Here is a 26,162-nt window from a genome sequence, read left to right as displayed (position 1 = left end):
AGTCATAGCAAAATCACTGTGCTAAAATGAGGTGAAAGATATAAATATTGAGGTGTAAATGAGGTGTAAATATTGTGTGGTTGTACATGAAGGGTGATAGCCTGCACGGTGACCAATCAGACTCTTAACTTTCCCACTTTGTTACATTACAGTACGTGATGTTCAAACTTACTTTTAAATGTCAAAATATGCCCTTCTTTTTAACAGTAGCTGGGGTCTTCCCTGTGACTATTCAAAGAGGCATAGGACAGTCAGAAACATGCTCACACATTGCAAAGAGGAAATTGTTGTTCTTGTGTGCTTTCACATCTAACACTTTCTTTCTGATGACAGCCTTTTACAAGAGACAAGAAATGTTGTGGGATTTATAAGAAATTCCTGCCTTGACCATTCTGTAAACATTTATTTTGCAGAGCCATAAGTGTGATACTTGGTGACAGGTGGAAGAAAATGAAAAATGAAGAAAGACGGATGTACACGCTAGAAGCCAAGGCTTTGGCTGAAGAACAAAAACGTTTAAATCCTGACTGTTGGAAACGGAAACGAACAAATTCAGTATGTTTTGTCAAACAGTGCTCAACTGCATTATATAGTTTACAAATAAGTTCACACAATCCCATGTTTTTCTTTTTCTGCAGTACATAGTATAGTAGACCTCATGCTCTCCTTTGTTGCACTAGCCCGCACTTTCCTTTTGTTACTCTATAGCCTTTAACCTGCTGTTGCAGAGTTGCTGTCACAGCCTGTTCTGACTGGATGACATAGGGCAATTGGCCTGTTTCAAAGCTGATGACACTGACTATGTATTGGGTGGAAGACATCCACTCTCATGTTACTCCTTTAAAAAAAAACACATGAATTCCACTGTCTGAAAAGTGAGAAGTTTTTTCCAAAGAGTATGGAGTCTGCAAGGACTTCGACTTTGAGTGTGAATGGGACAGCTTTCTCAGGAGCACATGCAGGTGTTGCTTTAGGGCTTAGCCAGAAATGCTGCAAGAGCATGGTTGCTTCTCCACTTACTACTGTACCTAGAGCCTTCAGTCCCTGGGCTGCACAAAGCACCACCAAATCCCAGATGGCATCACCAGGCTGACTACTTGTATCTTTCTATGCGATTTATCATTCTCGCATCTACAACAGCAGAATTAAAATCAGAAATTGTGTAATAAGGCAACAGAACTTCATGTAATTCTGTTAAAGCTTGCAGTAATCCATTATGGTTTAACTAAAGACCTCTATTTAGTAACTAGAAAAGGAGTACTTGTGGCACCTTAGAGACTAACCAATTTATTTGAGCATAAGCTTTTGTGAGCTACATGCATCCGATGCAGTGAGCTGTAGCTCACGAAAGCTTATGCTCAGATAAATTGGTTAGTCTCTGAGGTGCCACAAGTCCTTTTCTTTTTGCGAATACAGACTAACACGGCTGCTACTCTGAAACCTATTTAGTAACTGTATTTTTCTCAATAATGCGGTCTTGGAATCACAATGTGAGATCGCCTGTGCCATTCTCGACTTGGGCTGGTAAGAGAGATCAGTGTACATAGTGCTGGTCATGAGGACCAAATTAAACTCAGCTGCTCCTCCGTATTTGAATTGAAGTAAATGGATTGTGTGCATGGAACTGTCAGTCAGTCTTGGGTTGGCCTCAGCAAGGGGGAGAACTTGAACACACCCCTACGTATTTAGATTTTCCCTTTTAATGCTTTTTGCGTGTGTAGATACAATGGTGATAGACATAGAAATACCTAGGATGAACTACCCCCATGACAAAGCAGCAGTAGCTAGTGATTTGTGTCAATTGTTACACCTTGCTGGAGGTTCAGAGAGCAAAACAAGCTGGTTCAAGAAACTCTCCAAATAACTATTTGGCTTCACTTCTTAGTCTAGGGACAGAGTTAATTGTTAGCTCATTTTGCAACTACCCAAGTGTCAGCATGTTGTTTTTTGCATGCATCTTGATCAGCAAATGCAAGTACTTCTCTACATTCTGTAAATAAATCCTTTTCACATCTCATACTACTTCTGCATCTGTATTTCTCTTTGATTTGTAATTGCTAACGTGGTTTCTCTTTTGTTACTGTTTTTACAGGGCTCACAACAACATTAAATCAGAATTTTACTGTTAACTATATTTACAAAACGGCTGACACTTGATGGAGAGATTTATGAAGATCAAGGTCTTACCATTTGTTGTGAATTTGTGAGACCACAAAATGCTGGCATTATCAAGTCAGAAAATGATTTAACATGAGTGAGGATTTGCTTTTTACAATAGAGCATTCAGTAACCTAAAACTATCAACATTTTAAACCAAATTGCCTTATTTTTCTTCCAAACTTCATATATGTCTATCAGGTAATATAGGCTTGAAAATGGATATCCTGTGGTGCTAAGTAAATTAGGAAAAAGAAGAGGAGGTGTGTATAAATGTGTTTTTTTTAAATGTACAAAAAGGGGAATTTTAAAATATGTAACAGCTGTTTATACATTGATTTCTATTGCTGATTAATATGTATTGCACAAGCCATATAATTATGATTCTGGGAGCTGGGATTTCCTGAAATGGCAAAAAGCATTAGTACCAACCTGTGAACTCCCAGTCTGCCCCATGCCAACAAGCTACCAGATTGTGGTAAGTGGACAGTGTAGTGTACCGTAGCAAGAGAGTTGCCTAGTGGGGTGCCACATGTAAAATTTATATCCATGGTGTGATGTTTTTGCACCAGCTGACAATACTGTGAGCTATTATTTCCAATGGAAATAATGGCTTGGGTCAGGATGAAATGAATTAATAGCATTGCATTATCTCAAGAAAATATTGCAAATGATAATTGTCACCATTGTACTTCTAACTTTGTGTTTTGTCTCCTCTGCCACATATTCTATGATTATATTTTATTTTGCCATAATATATGTTTATGGTGGGGGCAAACTTTGCACTTACGTAGGTGCAACACTTGCACTTTACTTTTTTCCTCCAACTGTCTAAAATCAGACCAGATACATTAGAATTACAGCTGCTTTTGCTGTAAACTTTTACAATCATGGCTTTTCATGTTACTAAACACGCAGTGTGTTTCTTTTTTAAGAATCACAACTGTAAATTAATTGTTCATGACATGTCTACAGGATGTTGCCCCTAAGATTTTTGCACACTATATTCTTGTATATTATTTCAAATAAATTTGTAAAACTTCTTGGTGGTGGTTTCTTTAATATATAAACTAAAGAAGACTAGTCATTAAGTCAGGTGAGCAGAAATACACATTTTAACGACGGCAAATCTGTATAAAGCCTTGTGTAGTTTCATAAAGAACCAAATGTGTAGAATATTTTTACTGCACACATCTTGTAAGTATGTTTGATGCTTTGTAATAAGGAAGCCACTTATTGAATTTTAAATATTGAATTCAAGATCAAAAGATAGTAGATGCTCTTTATTACACTTGTAGCAAAAAGATTCAGAGTCAACTTCAAAGCACTAATGATGGTGCAAAGAATCAAATCTACTTTATTTTGTAAATTAAAATGTTTTTTGTGATAAATAGTGCTTTTTACATGGAATGTTAGACATAAACTGATCTAACTCTACTGAAGTTTAGACCCTTTCATTCTAACATTATAAAAAAAGCTACCTTTCTGCATACCACTAATATTTAATCACGCTCTTTTTTGTGCCATATTTACAGGAAAGTAGCTAAATGCGTAGGTATTAGAATTCATTTTCTGAAGCATACAGAACATTTGAGAAAGTCCTAATTTTTGTTTAACTTTTAAATTCAGAAAGGATATTAGAAAATATTAGGCAAATATTCTCTGAGAATCATTTTGTGTGAAATTATATTATTCCATTACGATAAAACATGTCCTACTGTTTAGACAAAGTTGAGGAATACAGAGTACAAAAAGATGTTAGAACGTTTATTAGACAGGGCTTTTTCTAATAGCACTTTTGAAAATAATTATTTATATTAACCCTATTAGCATTCATCTGTCAGTGCCCAATTAACAATATAGAATTTGAGTAGCATGGGGGTTGGATGGTGTTACTGAAGTGTAGACATTGCTTTCTTCAGCAGCTGAACCATGATGGGATAGACTGGTGCGAACTCCTTTCCTTCTCTAGTTCTTACCGACTGAACATAAGCTTCCAGTGCACCTCTAAGTTTAAAAAAAAAAAAAAAAAATTAGAGGATCATTTTTCTTGTAAAGAACTTAGATTAATTAGTCTATTAGAAAACAATTATTTGTGCAGTTTGACCAGAGGTGGGCAAACTATGCCCCATAGGACCATCCTGCCCAGCCCTTGAACTCCCAGCTGGAGAGGCTAGCCCCCAGCCCCTCCTCTGCCATCCCCTCTCCCCTGCAGCCTCAGCTCACCATGCTGCCAGCACTCTGGGCGTTGGGGCTCGAGCTGCCAGCCTGCCCCAGTGCTCTAGACTGCGCAGTGGCGTGGCTGGCTCCGGCCAGGCAGCACGGTAAGGGGGCGGGGAGGTTGGATAAGGGGCAGGGCTCCCGGTTCTGAGGGGGGCAGTCAGGTGGGACGGGACGGGGGGAGGGCACAGCCTTCCCTAACTGGCCCTCCATACAGTTTTGGAATCCCAATGGGGCCCTCAGGGCAAAAGGTTTGCCCACCTCTGAGCTAGATAGCAGGATCCAGAGTAGATTTGCAAGCTAGAACAGAGCATAGTAAAAAAGGTACTTGACTGCCTAAACACTGAACAATCTCCTCTGCTCTCTTGCTCAAGCAATGTTTTCCCAAACTGTTGGAAACTAAGCCCTTCCCCTCTCAAAAATCAGGAAATTAGTCACAACCAATCCTCCAGTACTGTGTGATAGTAGACATTCTCATTTATGTATCTTCACAGTCTCATCCTCCCACACCCATTTTATGAAGATCTACTTTGTCTCCTTTCAAAGTTAGTGGCCATTTCTGCCTCCCAGTGATTGCCTCCAGCTATCTGTCAACTCAGGCAGGCACGAAGTGAATGTGTTTTTCACAACCAGAACAGTTAACTTTTTCTTTTTCATGAAAGACTCTAGAAAAAAATCGAGAGGGCTGTAGGTGGCTCCTCTCTGCTCCACCTTTTGGGAAATACTGCTCTTACTGATCAGAACAACACATTTTCACCTGTATGTGTGCATTTCTACTGGATTCTTCTTATACAGCAGTCATGCATGTTGCCAGGGTAAGCGTATAGATTAAGGTCAGAAGAGACCATTATGATTTATGTAGTCTGACCTGACTAACACAAGCCATAGTTATCACCCAATAATGTGGTTGAATTAGAGCATCTCTGATGACAGAATTGGGTCCTGTGTGCTTGAGTTATCAAAGGCGGTTTATTATTATGAAATGGCATCCCCTAGTTTTTAAAATAAAATAGATTTGGATTTTTACTGTTAAACAAGAAAATTAACACTACTTAGTTAAGAATTTACCAGTAATTCAGCTTACTGTCAGACTCCTCCTTTTCTATTCCCCAAGAGAGACAGATGGCACAATACTGCCAACTATCCTCTAGCAATAACGTTGAGAATTTCCCTCTAAGCTCCAGTCTGATCTTCCCTTTCCGTTAGACTTTACCATAGCAAAAAGGTAGAAAAACTTAGAAAAATAACTAGCAGTCCCCTTCCTCAGAGGGTGGATTAGGGAAGAGGACATGACAAACAGTTACTAGTAAATAATTTTCCCTTGTTACACATTTCTTTTCTCTGATTTAGTAGGAATAAACTCCAGGCCAGTTGGTTACAGCATGAACACTTGACTTGATAGTGCTACTAGCAAAATTCTGTCCAAACACAGGTGGAGCAGTCAGCAGGTCAAGCTTTATGAATGAGTGCTTGGCTGCCTTATTTCAGAAGCAAATGGCTTTGCCCTCATTGCCCAAGAAATACAACTGCCTCAGGGGATGAGGAAGGCTGGCCTGTTGGTAAACTCGGCAACAACGTCCTTTATTCATCTCTTGGAGGACAGGCTTAGCAGCTGTATTTTCTTTTTAGCATCCCTCAAAACAAATAATTAGAATAACAAAAATTTTTTAGAATGCACTTAATACCCAAGGAATACAGCTTTCTATTCTGAAACAGCTGGGGCAGGGCAAGAGGCTGAGAGAAAAATAGGCTCACTGATAATGGAATTGCTTGTTCACTTGTAATAAAGTCTAGAAGATAGAACTACTATTTGTCAGGGAGGAGGGAGAGAAGCTCTGAGGAGGATGGGGAAACGTAGTTCCTCTACACTCATAGCATCCTTTAGGGTGATCCATTTTAGAGGGAACTTGTCTAAAGGCTCAAAGGGAGAGGAATCGTATTGAACACGAGGGAAATCCTACTGAGGACTAAAATGGGCTATAATGGTTTCACAGCCCACTTTTAGTGTCGCTGATCATGATGTTGAGGGCGTAGAAGGCTTCACATCCTATAAGTACTGACCTGGGATGTCAGTTAATCGTAGGAACTCACGCGATTAACTCAAAAAAATTAATCGCAATTTTAAAAATTAATCACACTGTTAAACAATAGAATACCAATTTAAATTTATTATATATATCGATTGCAATTACAACTGTACAGATACAGTGCTCACTTTATTTTTTATTACAAATATTTGCACTGTAAAAATGATAAAGGAAATAGTATCTTTCAATTCACCTCATACAAGTACTGGAGTACCAATCTCTTTATCATGCAAATGCAACTTACAAATGTAGGGTTTTTGTTACATAACTGCACTCAAAACCAAAACAATGTAAAACTTTAGAGCCCTACAAATCCACTCAGTCCTACTTCTCGTTCAGCCAATCACTAAGACAAACAAGTTTGTTTACATTTCCAGGAGATAACGCTGCCTGCTTCTTACTTAAAATGTCACCTGAAAGTGAGAACAGGCGTTTGCATGGCACTGGTGTTGCAAGTTATTTACGTGCCAGATGCGCTAAAGATTCATATGCCGCTTCATGCGTCGTTGGCCATCATTGGCCAACTTTAATTAAATTTGTGACTGAACTCTAGGGGGAGAATTGTATGTCTCCTGCTCTGTTTTACCCGCATTCTGCCATATATTTCATGTAATAGCAGTCTCAGATGATGATCCAGCACATGTTCATTTTAAGAACACTTTCACTGCAAATTTGATAAAATGCAAAGACAATACCAATGTGAAATTTCTAAAGATAGCCACAGCACTCGACCCAAGATTCAAGAATCTGAAGTGCCTTCCAAAATCTGAGAGGAATGAGGTGTGGAGCATGCTTTCTGATGTCTTAAAAGAGCAACGCTCTGATGCGGAAACTATAGAACCCAAACCACCAAAAAAGAAAATCATCTTGCTGGTGGCATCTGACTCAGATGAAGAAAATGAACATGTATCGGTCCTCATTGATTTGGATCGTTATCGAGCAGGACCCGTCCTCAGCATGGACGCATGTTCCCTGGAATGGTGGTTGAAGCATCAAGGGCATATGACTTGTTAGTACATCTGGCATGTAAATATCTTGCGACGCCGGCTACAACAGTGTCATGCAAACGCCTGTTCTCACTTTCAGGTGACATTATAACAAGAAGTGGGCAGCATTATCTCCAGCAAATTGCAACCAAACTTATTTGTCTGAGCAACTGGCTGAATAAGAAGTAGGACTGAGTGGACTTGTAGGCTCTAAAGTTTTACATTGTTTTATTTTTGAATGCAGGTGGCTTTTTTTGTACATAATTCTACATTTGTAAGTTCAACTTTCATGATAAAGAGATTGCACTACAGTAGTTGAATTAGGTGAATTGAAAAATACTATTTCTTTTGTTTTTCACAGTGCAAATATTTGTAATCAAAATATAAAGTGAGCACTACCCTTTGTATTTTACATTGTAATTGAAATCAATATATTTGAAAACATAGAAAACATTAAAAACATTTAAATAAATGGTATTCTATTGTTTAACTGCAAGATTAATCATGCAATAAATCACTATTAATTTTTTAATTTGATTAAGTGCGATTAATTTTTTTAATCGCTTGACGGCCCTAGTACTGACATTTCTGAAAGTAGAGGGCTCTTTAACTGAGCAAAGGCATAATGTGATCCATTAGTTGGAAGCTGAAGTGACACATTCAGGGTAGAAATAAAACGATGAAGGCAATTAACCATTGGAACAAATTATCCAGGGATGTGGTAGATTCTCCATCCTTTGACGTATTTCAATCAAAAGAGGATGTCTTTCTAAAAGAGATGCTCTAAATTAATCAGAAGTCAAGGACTGGATGCAGGAATTGCTTGGTGAAATTCTACAACCTGGTTATGCAGAAGGTCAGACTAGATAATCATATTAAAGCCCTTCTAGCTTTAAATTCTATTGGTACAGAGAAAGTAAATAAGGAAGTGTTATTTACTCCTCCTCATAACACAAGAGCTAGGGGTCACCAAATGAAATTAATAGGCAGCAGGTTTAAAACAAACAAAAGGAAGTATTCCTTCACACAACGCACAGTCAATTTGTAGAACTGTTTGCCGGAGGATGTTGTGAAGGCCAAAAGTATAACTGGGTTCAAAAAAGAACTAGATAAGTTCACGGAGGATAGGTCCATTAATGACTAGTAGCCAGCGTGGGCCGGAATTGTGTCCCTAGCCTCTGTTTGCCAGAAGCTGAGAATGGGCGAAAGGGGATGGATCACTTTATGATTACCTGTTCTGTTCATTCCCCCTGGGCACCTGGCATTGGCCACTGTCAGAAGACAGGATATGGGGCTAGATGGACCTTTGGTGTGACCCAGTCTGGCCGTTCTTATGTAATCTAACCAGGTAGATATCAAACTCTGCAGAGATGCTCTCCACTAAGAGTTGAACATGTGAGTTGAGTCAGAACTTTGCATGTACATGGAATGTGAAAATCAATGTATATATAAAAGCATTGTTATGTGAATCATTATATGAGTTATATGTATAACACATAGCAACTTGCAATACCAGGGTGCCTGAATTGGCATGAGCAGTGAGCATATAAGCAACTACAGTAATACAGTGTAACACTGAAATTGTCTTGTGTGGTATGATGTGATGGAAAATACACTAATGCATTCACTGCTATTTACACAGTATGAACTTGAGGCAAGGTTGAAAGTGAAACACCAGTTCCTGAGAAAGGAGTTTGGAAATTTCAGGGAGACCAAGATAGAATCACCACTATGTTCATAAGAGCCAAAAACATCACCGTTGTCCTGTCCTGACTGATTTTCCTTGGAAGAAATGTTCGTAACTGGGAGCTGAAAAATTATGGAGTTTAACCCTCTTAGCATAACAAGACAACAGCGGGGTAGAAACTGAAGGAGCTGTTTTCATAATTAACAGATACCAAAAAGGTTTTATCCCTGGTGTTCTGAGGTGGGATCTCTTCTGCTAAAGCTCTTCCATTTTGTATAACTAATAGGGCTTGAACCTGAATCGCCCACATCCCAGGTGGGGGCGCTAACCACTTGCCTACAGTGTCATTTTTTTTCCTCTGGCCCAATGTTCTTTAATGAGGCATTAGGTATTGCAACACTTAAGTCCCTTTTGTGGCTCTAGCCCTGAGTACCTTTGCCTCTCCATCTGCTAAATAGGGACAAACTATTTCCATATTTGTAGTTGTAACAAGAGGCTAAATTCATCAATGTTTGAACAGTGCTTTGGAAACTTGTAAGGTGCTATAGATGTTGTACATGAATTTTCTCTGAGCTAGCAGAAAGGATGGATCACAAAAGCAGCTGTGTCATATTCACCACCTCCCTAGGAAAGGTTGGATTCTGTTCTGTTGGACTCTGGCCTGAATGGAAAGGAAGGCTAAATCCAACTATGGCTTGTGTAACAAATGCAGTGAGAATAGCAACTCTACCGGAGTCACAAAAACTAATTCAAAGAAATATTCCTTACATAATAATTGCATCAGTGACAGCTGATATAGAAGAAGGGAACTACTGTTTTCAAACCTCACATTCATAAACTGAGAATACAGGGGAGATTTAAGGGATAACAAAGACATCTGGAAAGTGCGAGATGCGATACAGTATCCTGGGGAATGAAGGCCACATTTCTTGAGCTCAGGTGCTCTCCCAAAATTACACACCTCACATGCTCCCTGAAGGAGATCAACAACTCAGAGGCTGAAGCCAACATTTTCAAATATAAAGGCCCTTAAAGTTGATGGGAGCTGCTGGATGCTTGGCATTTTTATAGATTAGGTCACTTATGTGGGTGTCTAAACGTGTTCAGAAGCCCCACTTTAGCACTCGTTGAAAATCTTTGCCTAAGGAATTCAGAAAGTCTAAATAGGAAAGCTCAGATGTGAGCTTCCTGCCAGGGAAGTTCTCCCCATCCCTACGATGCAATAGCCACCTCCACAGTCAGATGCTCCCCCAACAAGTTGGAAGCTGGGTCTTGGTGCACAGCGGGAGAAGGGTGCTTAGACAGTGGATTAATCCGAGCATCAGAGAAGGCAGGAATATGCAGTTTCACAGGAGGTATGCCCATGCAGGAAGGAGCAGGGATGAGAGCCCGTTATCTCTCAGAGGCAGGCAGTAGACAACAGGCAGAGAGATGAGAAGAGGTTTTGAATTATCTCCATGGTGCTGCAGTAGTGGAGACCCACCGGCCCAGGCTAAGAGAGGAGCACTGTGGCAGGCAAGCCAGAGGAAGTATAGCAAGCCCATGCTGAGAGAGTGAGAGTGCTGCAGAGAAAGGCACAAAACCAAACCTGAGGGAAATCAGCACCCAGGAGCAGGGTATTAACTCATATAGGGTATGTCTACAGAGCAGCTGGGAGGAGTGATTCCCAGTGTAGATATACATACAATCAACTAGCTTTGCTTGAGCTAGCACCTAAAAATAGTCATGTGGCCATTGTCGCATGTGCTGGCCCCTGGGTAGATACTCGAGTAACCAGCCTGAGCCACCGCCCATGCCACAGCCCCAGCACAGCTATTTTCAGGTGCCAGATCTGCTTGAGCTAGCTTGAGACGCGTATGTCTACCCCCACTGGGAATCACACCTCCCAGCTGCTGTGCAAATACCGCCTTAGGTCGCCTGAGAGAGACACAGAAGCTAAACAATGAACCTAAACTCCCACAACGAAGGTCAAAAATTGGGCATGGGGTGAGCCATACTGACAGCAATAAGCAGAAAATTCACCACTATTGAGAGAAGGAGACTGATCTGAAGCCTAGGGTCCTGCACTTTCAGCTTGCTGGAGGGAAGGAAGAGAATCTGAGCACAGCACTATAGCCCCTGAGAGGCTTGAGATTCAAGCCCTGCCAAGTGGATTGCTGGGCTGCAGAGAGAGTCCAGCACTTCATTTTATTTACGCATCAAAGACCAGAGCAGGCTATTGTACTCAGTTGCTGAGCCTTTTACAGAAGGAGCTAGGTTTCCAAGAGGGGGACTTGCTAGCGAGCTAGGTTTGTGTTTGGTCAAAGTACCTCACAGGTCAGCTCTTTCTGCATTTTCGAACTCCTTGCAGGCCAGAGGTCTACCAACAGTACCAGCGTCTTTCCTGTTGAAGCCATGAAATACACACAGGCTGCTGAAAATCACATACGTGACCTGAGTATTCTCTTCACAATGTGGAAATCACCTAGAGTGGTATACATAATGATATACCAAGCACCACCACCGAAACCATCTACTTTGGATGGTCATTGGAAGGGCTTTCTGAAGAGGACTTTGATACATTAGAAAAAAAAAGGAAGAAGCACATAAGCAGGGAGATGTCCATGGAAGTAAATGGTGGAAACACTTTTTCTGGGCCATGGTACAACATGACTGAGATCTACATCAACACCCTGGTCGATAAACTAGAGGACAGCCGACAGCACAACATTCTTTGTCTTGCCTGCAAAGCTATCATGCACCTGGCTGGCAGCCATAAGCAGCCTTCTAATATTCCCATCACGAAACGAGACATATCTCCCTGCCCCTCCTCAAATGAAGTCCTGGACCAATGGAAAACATATTGTGAAAGCTTGCTGAACCACACACCTGCTGAACGCTGTGCGGAGCTATGTGACCTGGCAAGCTACATAAGTGCAGACCCAGGGACTGATCTTCCATCACTCAAGGAAGCACGAAAGGCCATCCAAAAGTTATGGGATGGACATGCCACTGGACCTGACGGTATTCCACACAAGCTGCTCAAAGGTGCCTTGGAACCAGTCAGCACTGGCCTGTTTCAACTGTTCTTAAAAGTGTGGGCTTCAGGCAGACTACCTTCAGCATGGAGAGATGGTATCACAGTGCCCCTGTACAAGTGTGGCAACTCCAGGCTGATATCATTGGTTACCAGTCTCTTAAAGGTCTTTGCTCACATTCCTCTTGGTAGCATGCAGTTGCTCCTTAACAGTCATCACCATCCATAGCAATCAAGTGTCACTGCTGGGTAGTCGAAAATGGACGCTTCACTTACCCTCTGGCTTCTGGCTGAACTGCACTGAGAATTTAATTGCCCACTTCACATGTCATATACTGACATCAGAGAAATTCTGATTTGGTTAACAGGTCAGTACTTTGGCTTGCACTGAAAGGAGTTGGTGTCCCAGATGTTCTGCTAAATCTGGTGCACAATCTTCACACCCATAACAGCACAAGGGTGCGCACTCATTTACAACCTTCACTGCATTTCTACACAACCTCTGGTGTGTGGCAGGGATGCATTCTCATCCCTGCACCACTCTATCGAGCTATTGACTGAATGTTAGAACTTGCCACTCCACACACTGGAATAAAGATTGGTCAAGAAGTGGCCACCAACAAAACTATGGTGCCTTGCTTGTGGAGAAGCCATGGAACTTCAATTTTGTCCTTCAAGGTCTCCAAGATTCTGCTTGTACTGTGGGCTTGAATGTCTCATGGCAGAAGACGAAGATCCAGAACATCAGGGCTGGCCCACTAGCACCCTCAACGCAGGGTGGGTCAAGCCCCATGGACAGTGTTGACGTGTTCATCTGCTTACGCTGCAGAGTGCGAACAGTTGCAGCAAACCAGATGTCCTCCGACGAATAGGTCTTGCTGCCTCCTGCATGAAGTCTGTGCCTCACTTATGGACACAAAAAAGTTTCTGTGCTGGTACAACATTCAGGATCTACCGAAACTGCATACTACCAGTACTGCTATACCTGTCAGAAACCCGGACTCTCTTACAGGCACCTTGGAGAGGCTAGCGGGATTCAATATGCACCATCAGCATCAATTCCTGAACATACAGTGGTTCGACTTCATGAGCAATGTCATCATCTCTGAGAGACCTGGCACTCCTCCAGTCGCTCACTACATTCAAAAGCAGCATGGCATGCTCTTTGGCCAGGATGTACTAAAACACCCCAACACACCATCCTCTGAAATTCTCCATCAGTGTATGACCCAGCCTGGCACTGTCTCTGGGGCTGCCACAGAGATTTGTGGATTAGTAGGATAAATCCCAGTTCTGGGAACTTAGCATCATATAAGGCATTGTAGAGGTTATCAATGGAAGTTAATGTGGCTGGTGCTATGGTCCTCAGTAGATGACACCTTTTTGAGGGAGGAGATAGAGGAGAAGAAAGCACCACACAGTAAAAGGACAGCCTGAGTGGAACATAGAGGGAGAGCAAATGAGGCACTGAACTGAGTAACCATGGAGCCTGGGGTAGTCAGTCTCCACAGCTACCTGGGGTAGCTCCTCTACAGAACACAGATAAGAAGGAAATGGTGGCTGGACTACCAGGCAGTGCCTTCATCCCACTGCAGGGCTGGCACAAGACGCCCCTACTGGAACCAATGGACTAAGTTTGGGAAAGTTCCTTTCCCGGTCATGCACAGGAGCACAGCAACCAAGACTGAGGCTATGTTAAAAGGGTGTTAAGAGTGTATCTGAGACTCATATAACTTGGTTGTAGTAAGAGCTGTCAAACGACCAGAGAACTGCCGGTGAGCAAGCACAGCAGAACTCCCTGAGGTGCTCATACGCTTTTACACAACATGCTGCGTGTTCCATTTTTGTAACCATATACTAATGAGTCACTACATACCAACACCTTCTGAACAGCCACTTAGACTCTCCTCCCAGAACGTCTATGCTCTCATGTGCTACTACAGGAAGAGCGAGCCCTCTTCCCAATCAGAAAGCAGGCTGCAGGCATGTTAGCCGGTGATCAAATTATTCCACTTCTTGATCCAAACTAACGATGACTGCTGGGACTTGGTCAGCTTCCTGAACATTCTACGCAGCCTCAGCCCTCATTCCCACTCTCTCCACTGGTGCGCCACAGAATGACCAGCCACCCACCGCCTACAACAAGTGCACAAGGAAGATCACACAGGGCTGCTGCTTCCACATGTGGCTGACACTGGGTTTGAGAACAATGAAGAGGCAGCGAGAAAGCTGCTGCTGGATGCATCTCTGAACAGCACTTCCAGTGTGACCTGTTGACCCCCTCTACACACATAAGTTTCAATAGTTGCAGCGCTGATTGGGAAGAGTCCAGCGTTGTCCCCATTCAGATTTTAAATGCCATGAGGAGAAGTGGGAGAGGCAAGGAGGAGGGAAATAGGAGGGAGGACGAGGAGGGAGTTGTTAAAATAACTATGTGTTTGTTAAAAATGACCTTTGGTGGAGTGAGAGAAGCCCAAATCAATCTGTTAGTCTTTAAGGTGCCACCAGACTCCTCGTCGTTTTTGTGGATACAGACTAACACGGCTACTCCCTGATGCTTAAGGAGCTGTGTGTTTGGGGCAGTGGATGCACATGCGACATGAGAAGCATGGGTGTTCAAAGGCTCAGAGGTGATGAGGGAAAAACACACTTCAGAAGAATGAAAAACAAAATATTCATGTAAAATAGAGGATGCTTCCTGTTAACGCAGTAATAACTGAATAGTGGGTGAAATTTTATTTTATTTTATTTTGTTCATGTTCTTATACTGAACCCATCACTGTGGCATCTGAACCCATTAGCATTAGGTCTCTGAGTTTGCTTAGCCCAAGATACTGGAGTTCCTTTGTGCAGAGGACAACTCAAGTTATCATCTCCTACAATCCTCATAACAGATAGAGTGTTGGCAGGGAGAGAAAAATGGAGGTGATGTTTGGAGCCTGGACAAAAACACCAACATTTCTCCTAGCCCCAGAGGTTACCTGAAGATGCACACAGTTAAAAAAACAGGATGGTTTATCCTGTGGGCCACAGCAATTTTTAACTTAGGAACTAAACTTGGGGTGGCAGCTTTGTTCCTCCTTCTTGAAGGAAATTATGTAATTATAACTGTAGCCTCTGGGCACCATGACATACAGCGATGGGTCCTCCGGTAATATGGATAATGATGGTAAGGTGTATGGCGCACAGTGAATTCAGTCATGGAAGAACGCTGTCAGATTTCACCCTTAGCTTGCTGAGAGCACAAAATTGTGTAACTTCTTACAAAATGTATAACTTATGCTACCAAAAGAGAGGTTCCCTCCTGTCTAAATCTCTAGTTTTATTTATAGTATTATGAGACAGGTCATGTCATCACATTATATAACTTACACCAGTCCTAACTTACAAAAACTAATTAAGACTATGTGGCACAAAAAAGTTAAATAGTGATGCATCATTTTACCATGACAGTTCTGTACCAGGAATAGTAGATTAATTTATTCCTACAGCATATTTGGAAAGATACTTGTAAATAAGGAGCAATCAAAGAATTAGATGCTTTATGGGCTAAATGAATATCATGTAGCAGGCAGCACTGAAACAGAAACAGGATCATATTCATATAGAAATATGTCACTTACGTGTATCTTCCAAATGTTTAAGAAATGGGAAGAAACCCTGTTTATATAATCTACACAACCTGGTCTCTAAGGGATTAGACCCAATATTGCCCTATACTCAGCATCTTCAAATCTAATAAAGGACAAAAAAATCTGTTCATTAATTCTTTTTCCATTTCAAAAAATCAGATGTGATACACATTACAGATCTCATTTGTAAGAGAAGGCTACAGAAAGACGGTTGGAGGGATGCTCTGCATATATTAATGTTTCATGAAAAATGCCATCAGATGTAAGGAAAAAAAATCTAGGTTTAAGATGCCCTCCCACATAAAGAAGAAGAAAAGAGGATTTTAAAGCACTTATTAAATTACTTCACTTGCTTGCTCAAAAACATCAGCTTTCTTGGAATTCAGGACAAGTGGATTATATAAGTCTAGATCGTTTTTTATAAAACATTCTTTCAAAACATGAAGATTTATATCTAAATTAAAATAATTAATAAAACTATGATCTGGATACTGTCCCTTAAAGGAAACTCAGTATATATCAACAAAATGGACTGTTAATTAATTTGTTAATGTTTATATACTTTGAATACTAAGGTCTCAATCCTGTCATCTGATTCACTCAGACAGACCCTTACTCAGACTGTAAGATCCCTGGTGCAGAGACTATCTGTTTGTTCTGTGTTTGTCCAGTGCCAAGCACAACGGACTCATGGTCAATGACTGGGGTTCCTAAATACCCTAGTAATACAAATAATGCTAATAATAATGTACGTGGCCCCATAAAGGCACACGGATCAGCATGAAAGATCAGATTACAGGATCAGGGCCATGAATTGCTTTACAAGTAAGTATTATTGTTATTATTTTGTTAAGAGAGAATGCTATGTAAACTATAAGGCAAAGAGGAGATATCTATGGAAAATAGACTATTATGCCATAAAAATACACCAGTATGGCTCCAACTATTTAATCAAAATATTACAAAAGCTATTATATGTAAACACAAAATAGTAGGAAGAGGACTCTATTTTATTAAAGATTGCAAAATGATTAGCTCAAATAATTGGGCTATAGTTCTGCCAACCAAAAAATAAATTATATCAAAGTATTTTTATGAACAAGCTTGTGTTGGTTGGGTGCTTTGCTTTTGTTTTTTATACCGTACACTTATCGGCAAATCAGGGCCAGTCAGTCAGCAATCTGATTGGCTGGTGCTAGGTTTGTCTGACTTAGTTGGAAATTTAAAGAATTCGTGCATGAATAGGAAAACCAGTGCCTGCAACACAATACAACCTTGTGGACTGGTCATACTTTTGCACTTACTACCAGGGTGGACCAAATTAAGCTTGTAACTCAGTTTCGTGAATAATCTAATACTAAGGTTCACAAACTGATCTTTGCCAGTGCTAACGGGAAGGAGGTCATCCTTGAGACAATTTCTCTATTAAGATATAGTGCACACTATGAAAATGTTTCAGAATGCTTGGTTTAATGTACTGGGCCAGATTTTGATCTCTATTACACCAGTGTAATTATACTTTGTGTGATTGCATTGGCTTCAGTGGAGTTAATAGGTTTACACAGTGTAAGTGGAATCAGAATTTGACCCATGACTGCAGCAGTTCAGAGTCTACAACAGGCTTAATTTAACTTCCATTAAAGTCAATGGAAGATCTACAGGAACTGGATCTGACTTGATACTTTATTAAGTAATAGGAAACCTTGCTGAGAAGGAAGGGGTTTAATTTTTAAACTGTAATAAAAGAATGTGGATCAACTAGTTTACAAAATACAAATTTTATTCCAATAACTCAGTCCCCAGGAATTACTCCAGGCCATAGGAAGACAAACAAGAAGGAATATACAAAAATAGTTCATTAATAGCTACCAGTTGGCCATACTCCCATTGTGCAGCGTTTAAAGTGTTTAGTCACTCCATAGTGAACAGAAGGAACTAAGGATTTGATAACAAGCTGTGAGGAACCTGATAACCCTACTACAGTAATATTTAAAAAGCAGATCTCTAGACCAGCTGCAGTCATTACAAATTGAAATGGCAGCAAATGTACCATTTGTAAAGATGCACCAGAATTAATTTCCCACAAGTAATATTATACAATAAATTCTACATTACAAAGCAAAAGAGCTACAAATTCTTCTAAAAACAACTACTCACTGATAATCTGCAACACTAATACATGCCTTTGGGATTACAAAATTCAACTGTTTTAATTCTTAGGCCTAGTCTACAATATGAAATTTAACCATGGCTTAACATGGTTTCAACAATCCTGTTAGCTGAACCAGGCCTGAAGGTGGCTTAGCCGTAAATGCAGACAAGGAAAAACTACTATCAGCACAAAGTCAGCTAGCACAATTACTGAAATACTGTTCAGATAAGGTTAAATGTCATCACATAGTTCAGATCTTAGTAGGGCTTCTACCATACTTATAGCTGGAACAAAATGCAATAGCAAGCTTGGCCACAGGCTTCCGTAGCCATGGTCAACTGCCTTGTGTTCTTTCTGTTGGTTGCAAAGAAAGGGGCAGACTAGTTTTAAGCAGGTTCTGTTGACTTTAAAAGCCCTTAATGGAGAGAAACCTCCTCCAAAAGCTTTGCCCTGGTTGGTGACAGTATAATATTATCATCTTCCCTGCAGGGCCCCACTTTCACTCTATGGATCAGCGGGGAATCATGTTTTGGGCTGGTACTTTTGGTAGGTAGCTTGCTCATCCTGGGCACCTATCTTCCCCATTTAAAAGAACACCAGCATTTTCTCAGAGTAGTTTTTGTCTTGATTGCTCTTCCCCCAATACTTTTATGATGATACATTTACTTGTTTATATTTTGCTCTGTTTTTATAATGTTTAATTACATTGTCGTTGAAGGGTGGGATTTTCAAAGTTGCCTGAAGGGACTTATGAGCACAAAGTCCTGTTGATTTTCAGTGACATTTGTTCTCCTCATTTCCCTAGACCAGTGGTTCTCAAACTTTAGCAACCTGAGGATCCCCATTTTGATTTTAAAAAGTTTGCGGACCCCAAGTGCACAAACCCCTGCTCAGCCCCAGGCCCTGCCCCCACTCCACCCCTTCCCCCAAGACCCCACCCCACCTCTTCCTGCCCCTCTTCTTCCCCACCTTTTTCTGCCCCCCCCCGAGCACACCCCATCCCCACTTCTCTCCCCGCCCTCTTGCACACTGCAGAACAGCTGTTCCTCAGCATGCAGGAGGCACTGGGAGCAAGAAGGGAGGAATGGAGGGAGGGAGGTGGAGGAGTTAATCAGCTGGGCTCGCGGACCCTGGAGTACCCTTGCAGACCCCAGTTTGAGAAAAACTGCCCTAGATGCTTTTGAAAATCCCATCTATACATAAAATCGCAGCCTCAATTAGGTCAATAGGAATTTCATCATTGACTTAAATGGGTCTGAGATTTCACCCTAAGTGATCATCACCCCATAATGCTTCAGCACTGGAGGGAGTGCTGTAGAATTACAAGCTACCTTCAAGATTTCATGATTTTAGATATAAGAAAACCTAATTTTTTTAGCCAAACTGCATTATTATATTCAAATCAACCAATGTGTGACCTTCAAAAGACTCCTCTATTTAAGACGTGAAGAGACATATTTTGCATATTTATTTTAGGTGTTGAATACAAACGTATAAGGCGGCCATACTGTGTCAGGCCAGTGGTCCATCTAGCCCAGTATCCTGTCTTCCAACAGTGGCCAATGCCAGGTGCCCCAAAGGGAATGAAGAGAACAGGCAATCATCAAGTGATCCATTCCTTGTGGTCCACGCCCAGCTTCTGGCAATCAGAGACTGTTAGGGACACTCAGAGCATGGGGTTGCATCTCTGACCTTCTTGGCCAATAGCCATTGACGGACCTATCCTCCAACAACTTACTAGTTATTTTTTGAACCCTGTTATAGTTCCCTGGCAACAAGTTCCACAGGTTGACTATGAGTTGTGTGAAGCAGTACTTCCTTTTGTTTGCTATAAACCTGCTGCATATTAATTTCATTTGGTGACCCCATGTTCTTGTGTTATGTGAAGGAGTAAATAACACTTCCTTATTCACTTTCTCCCACACCATTCATGATTTTATAAACCTCTGTCATACCCCCCCTTTGTTGTCTCTTTTCCAAGCTGAAAAGTCCAATCTTTTTAATCTCTCTTCATACAGAAGCTGTTCCATGCTCTTAATCATATTTTTTGCCCTTCTCTGTACCCGGTACAATTCTAATATAACTTTTTTGAGACAGGGCGACCAGAACTGCATGCAGTATTCAAAGTTTGGGTGTACCATGGATTTATATAGTGGCTTTATGATATTTTGTCTTATTATCTATCCTTTTCCTAATGGTTCCTAACATTCTATTAGCATTTCTGACTGCCGCTGCACATTGAGAGACACGATGCAGACAGAGTCACTTAGCAATTACGTATTCTAAATGCAACAGGTTCAAATACCATAAGGTGTAACACAGAAGAAAAGGAGAACAGTTTAATAGTTGTACATGAACTTCCAAATTCTAATTCCAATTGTATGTGAGCCACCGCATGACAATAACTCACAGATGCTTATAAAATAAATCTGTGGTAAAATACATCAACCAGCCATTCTCATATGTATGCTATCATTATATTTACAGTATAAATATTTACAGCAGACTTCTATTGACTGTATATTTTAATTTCTGTTTAAAAGGACAGATAGATAAGTATTTCTTTTCAACAAAAATATTGCTGGCTGAAATGTAAATGCCAGCTATTATAATTTCAGCAGACGATCGGAATGTACACACACATAAGTACACAGTCACAATGTTGCTTCCTAATCAGATTGGGCTAGATTGTGAGCCTCCCTGCAAGAGGATTTCCTGCAGGGGCTAGGCACCCTAGTGCAGGGGTGGGAGCATTGTCCTGGCTAGCACCAACAGCAGTATGAAACTCCGAAAAGGAGGCAGGGAAAGGCATGGCCATAGCCCCACTATCCCTTCACATCGAAGCAGTAGAGGTGGTGTAGCACAAAGAGCCAGCTCAACAGACCTGCCACTCCACAATGCATCCCTTGAATCCCCATGAGGGATTCTACCTGCATTTGAAGTTCTGCAGGGCCTCAAACTGCAGCACTTCCCCTCCCATCCTCCAGATCACAGGCTGCAGTGCCACTGTCAGGCCTTTGTAAGCATGTCATATTCAATGTAAACAAATCAAATGTTAACCTTTGCCTCTGTGTAGCATTTTATGATGACTTCAGTGTTCCAAAAGGACCCAAGGCTTAGGTACTACGAAGGTCACATGGTCAATTGTTTGCATGGTCTTGTCAAGAAAGAGTTATTTCCAAGTACTATTAGAGTTCTGAAAATACCTGCTACAAGAGACCCATCACTTGAAAGGTACAGTTTGTCTGAATGTGTTTTAACTACCATTGCTGCACGTAACTTTTAAGATTATTGGAACCGAAAAAGGTCGGAGACTGAAAAATACTCTTCTCTGTTTTTCCAATATGTTTTCTTTGTGCACTTTTTGGACAGCATTTTGTACAGAATCAGTTTCACTGCTTCCCCATATAGTCAATTATATAGTCTATAATAATAGGTGAAAACAAGTTAGGGAGAGGACACAGGACTTATGACTTGTAGATTTTGTTAGCATGTTGGATAACTGATAATTGATCAAGTGATGATCAATAAGTAGAAGCAAGTTTATAGAATAATCACAAATATGTAGCTCCTTAGCTTTGCACCACTGTTGAATTTCTCTATTACATTTCTTAAAGGTCAACTGCAGGTTTTGAAAAAAACTGCAAAACTCTTTTCTAAGATTCTAAATCAGGAAAAAGTCCATAACCGCTGCTGACTTCTTGATTTCTCTAAAAGAATGAATGATACCACAACTATCATAAACAAAAGTTTTCCGTTCTGAACACCTATTTTAATTCCCTTTGTTTATGGCTGTGATGTCACTTGCTTCTAGTATCGGAAGCAGGAAGGCTGGAACCTAGATTTCTCAGGATATTAAGGAGGTAATTTTGTGAAAATGTAGTGATTACTACATTCCTAAACCACTTTGTGTGCATTTTCCTTCTTTTAAAATTTAACTAAGGAGTGTTTTGGGGTGGATTTTTGGGGGGAAACCCTTTGCAGCTCACCTCTAAAGATGGGCAGAAAATGACACTCTTTGGAATAAAGCCCCTATAGCTCACATCTTACTTCACAAGAGCAATCCTGTTTTTTCAGCTAAAATACTGCTTCACAGTAATACATTCAAACAGGAGAATAATTGTTTTTACCTTATGAGAACAAGTCTGTCCTTTTCAGATGGATGGTCATCAAGCCATTGGGAATAACGGGCAATGGACCACTCTGCTCTCTGATACACAGAAATATGGACCCATTAAACACTAGTAGATAGAAGATATTTGCTATAATGTCAAAGAAATATGCACAATTGTCAGACACAAAGGTAAACTAAATTAAAGTCAAGTGAAGCTGTTCATCACTATCACAACTGCTAATCAGCAATAAAAATAAACTGGCTCTCATCTAAGAAATTTTAGATGACACAAAGATGTAGATTCACTTAGAATTCTTAGAGGGAGTTTTTACTCCATCTCCACTGAACAATACACTGGAAGAATTTAACAACATAAAAGAAAACAATAAACCCCTTTTCACGGGCATATTTGAATTTACGAATTGTCAGCTTTCAAATGAACACCAGGAAAACGCATACATTCATCTGGGAGAATAAAAAAAATTTGTGAGCCCACTTCAGTATATCTTATCTGCAGGATGATTGGTTTTTTGGTTTTTTTTACTTCTACAAACTAACGAAAATATAAAACAAGTGACCTGAGCACCTTCGCCACAAACTAATAAAAACAGAAACAATAAACTGTATCCTGAATGTGGGTTCAAACAAAAGCTAATTAGAGAGGAGGCACTGATGTGTGGCAGAGTGAATCTATTAATGGAATATTTCAAAAAGGAAGATGGCTTGACCGGGTTACCTGAAATGGTGATTTTAATTCAGGTGGTGATCTTGTAAATAAGAACTGAAGAATAATGCTGAATGGAATAATATCTCCCACAGCTGGACTATTGGCAATATGCTCACTAGTCTGGAACAGCAGTGGTCTGGAAAAAGCACAAGTTACACAATATAATCATGAAAGAAAGGAAAAAGATACATCTTAGAATATTATTATTATTTATAGAGTGCCAATACTGTGCTAGGCCTTTTAGAGAGAGAATTATTTCTGCCTGTGCATCTCATTTTTTTTTTGCCACTTTGCATCATTGCTTTGTAATGCAGAATTTGGCAGGTGATCATTTGTACAAGAAGCGTATTATTTTAATTAAACAATCTCCCAACATTGGAATGCAAGTTTTATATTTCTATGAAAACCCTCGGTCTAACTATACAGTTCATTATCATAAGAACTAACATCAAATACAATCCAAGAAGGTACAATTTAGCTGACATTAGCATGACAAAATTCACCAAATTGTAGTTACAGTATGAATAAAAATTAAAAGGAAAAACACTAATTTGTTGCTAATTTGCATGTGAAGTTGCCAGAAGGTTTTTAATTAGAATCACAAGCAACAAGAAGTAGGAAATTAATTTAATAATATTATTTGACCACATTACCAATTGCTAGAGATACTGTGATTGTAACTCACCTGAATGACCTCAACAGCCTATAAGACTTTCCTAGATCAGACACTCGCCTGCAGAGTGGGGCCACTGCTAACTCCATCTGTACAATAAAAAGACTTTTACTTAAATCAGAATGTCCCCAGATGCAAAGCTCTGCATCTAACAATAAGTAGAGGTCATGGGATGGGTCATCAGCATATCAATAATTGCCACGTTTGGCATCAGGAAGAAATTTTCTCCACACGGCAGATTGACTGGGCCAGGGCTTTTTGCTCTCTTCTTTTCAACACCACAACCATCATACAGCAGGAAGTGGTTATGTTGGCTACAGACTTTCTGGTTTGCAGAGCAATTACGTGAGAGATACAATGAACTTTGCCAATGAGTTTGGTGCGTTGTTTATCTCAATATGTTTAATCTTTACCGGTGGGTTCACTGGTGCAGTAAAGTTCTCCCCATATCCAACAATCTGGGCTAAGATTGGGAAGAAAGGGGATAATAGACAGACGTTGGTGACCCATTTGATGGGGTCTTATTATTGGAAACCGGTCCAGGGCTCCCCCACAAAAGTGGCTGATTCTCCCTCTGGTGAAAGGGCTTGTTAAAGGATTTATGACTGAAAACACACATCCCCACAAAAGACTTGGGCACAAGCCTACATGAATTAGGAGATGACCGCTGGGAACTATTGTCACTAACACACATTGAAGTGTGGTCATAGTCAAAAGAATGTCTCTGTAAAAGTGACAACTTCTTAACAATCTGCTCTGAGTGATCTCTGCTGCCTTCAGTAACAAAAATAAGATTTTTTTTTTAAATAATTCTTAGCACTGTGAAATTCTTACTACCTTTGGAGAGTGAGCTAGTCTCTCTTCTGGTGGGTACATGGTTCACAGAGGACAGAGAACTTGAGTTTCAGCTGCAGAATCTTGATTAATGGTGAAGATGTATAAGCCAAAAAGAACAAATGAACTTTCAGATTTTAGAGTTTAATAAAACAGAAGTTGAAAACACGTTTCTATTAGTAAACTGAAAAAACATTATATGGAGTCACTGAAATACAAGTGACTCCATATAATACAAGGTTCAAAGGGGCAAAGCTAAAACTGAGTATCCAGAGCAGTATAATGCAAACAACCAGAAACCATTTTTATAACATCTTACCATTTAAAGAACATTAATGAACTGGTTTCACTGGTGGCAAGACATTTATAACAAGACCTTTAATATTCTTCTTATTTCTAATCATGTAATGATATCTGAAACAGAACTATCAGATCACATGTTGACAAAGAGAGTTCATAAAGAACATTTAATTGTACATGCGGGATTCTTGGTTACTGTGAGCATGAGAGAACAAAGCAGGCATGGTAAACTGTACTCATGCTTTCAGACAGGTTCATTTCTCCATAGTGAAAATGATAAAAGCAAGCACGGCAGTTCTGATAGAGTAAAGTAGTAATAACAGGGAGATTTTCAAAGGTCCAAATGCCAGTTAGACATTTAACTCTCACTGAAAGTTAACAGGGTTTGGGTGAGATTTCCCCCGCACGTTTTTCTAGCTGCTGGGACTGGCTGGTGGTAGGAGGAAACATCTGCCTTTCAATGAGAGCACCCTTAGGTACTTTAGACAATTCCACCCTAGGCACCCAACTGCTGTTTGGACCTTTGAAAATCAAGATATATGGAGCAAACTGCTCCTGATGACAAAGAAGGGAACCAAACAAAGGTGACATCATATTCCGCCTTTTTCTAACACACTTTTCCCCCCAAAGTGGATATAATGTGGCAAGATTTTAGTTGAACTTTTGTTTCCTACAGCAAAACCAAATATTTAAATTCATTAAAACAAATTTCAATTCTCTATATTATACAAGCTTTAGGAATGTCCCTAAATTCATATTTTTTGGTCTTAAGTATTTGAAAGAACATAATTTACTTTAGAATACTCTGTCCCTTAAATGTCAATCTTCATTCATTCTAATTATTTCTATTGCCAGAACTAGACAAACTTTAAAGGCAGCAGATGGCTGCATCGTGAAGCACTAGTTGCCAAAGAAATATTTCTTTGTAAGCTTGGAAGTCTACAGTAGACTCTAGAATTGAGTCATGCAAAGTGGGAATAGAGTGAAACTTATTTGTTAAAAATACACATAAACAACAAACTCAGATTCTCTAGATCTCCAGCGTTACAGGGTTTGTACTGTACCTTGATGTATTTAGTTAAATTCAGAGGAGTAAAAGACTGCTTTTTAATTTGATTTTTTAATTTGTTAGACTGCATTAGATTCTTCAATGAGGGGTGTGTGAGCATATTTCTGCTGGAATGTTCATTCTTGTATTCACAGTATGTCCAGTTTTTATATTTTAAATAAAGACTCCTGTCGGCCACAACAACTGGTGCTGGAGTAGGGCCTGTGAATTGTCTGGATGGCATCAACACTCGTTTCAGCCATTGAAGAAAGGCTTTTTTCAGGTGCTGGGATTGGCTGGTAGGAGGAAACATCTTTCTGTCCTACCAACAGCAGTCGCACCAACCTTTCTTTCTACAGCTGCTTATAGATACACCTTGTTTAGCTATAACAGCTATATTATGATTTAAAGTTACTGTTTACAATGTGCTAAGATGCACAGTTATGCTGTATGGCAGTGGTTCTCAAACTTTTGTACTGGTGACCCCTTTCACACAGCAAGCCTCCGAGTGTGACCCCCCCTTATAAAT

General features: G+C 40.3%; 2 protein-coding genes across 4 annotated transcripts in view; one reads left to right on the top strand and one right to left on the bottom strand.

Moving 5' to 3' along the window:
• The window catches only part of HBP1 (HMG-box transcription factor 1), a 34,171-nt gene extending 30,972 nt beyond the window's left edge, over nucleotides 1–3,199 (top strand). For both annotated transcript variants that reach the window (XM_084617769.1, XM_084617770.1), the window contains exons 10-11: nucleotides 414–555; nucleotides 2,093–3,199. In XM_084617769.1, the coding sequence (XP_084473895.1) occupies nucleotides 414–555; nucleotides 2,093–2,110 (160 nt within the window). In that variant the 3' untranslated portion in view covers nucleotides 2,111–3,199. The remainder of the gene's footprint in view (nucleotides 1–413; nucleotides 556–2,092) is intronic.
• Nucleotides 3,200–3,525: 326 nt separating this feature from the next.
• Nucleotides 3,526–26,162, bottom strand: part of COG5 (component of oligomeric golgi complex 5) — a 301,746-nt gene continuing 279,109 nt past the window's right edge. For both annotated transcript variants that reach the window (XM_084641140.1, XM_084641141.1), the window contains exons 19-22: nucleotides 23,464–23,540; nucleotides 22,788–22,914; nucleotides 22,068–22,147; nucleotides 3,526–4,164 (exon numbers count right to left, since the gene is read on the bottom strand). In XM_084641140.1, coding sequence (XP_084497266.1) covers nucleotides 4,050–4,164; nucleotides 22,068–22,147; nucleotides 22,788–22,914; nucleotides 23,464–23,540 — 399 coding nt within the window. In that variant the 3' untranslated portion in view covers nucleotides 3,526–4,049. The remainder of the gene's footprint in view (nucleotides 4,165–22,067; nucleotides 22,148–22,787; nucleotides 22,915–23,463; nucleotides 23,541–26,162) is intronic.

This window comes from Lepidochelys olivacea (genome assembly GCF_965140295.1).
Source record: "Lepidochelys olivacea isolate rLepOli2 genome assembly, chromosome: 1".
NCBI lineage: Eukaryota > Metazoa > Chordata > Testudines > Cheloniidae > Lepidochelys > Lepidochelys olivacea.
Note: the sequence above shows the minus strand (reverse complement) of the source record. Positions and strands in the feature narration are given on the sequence as shown.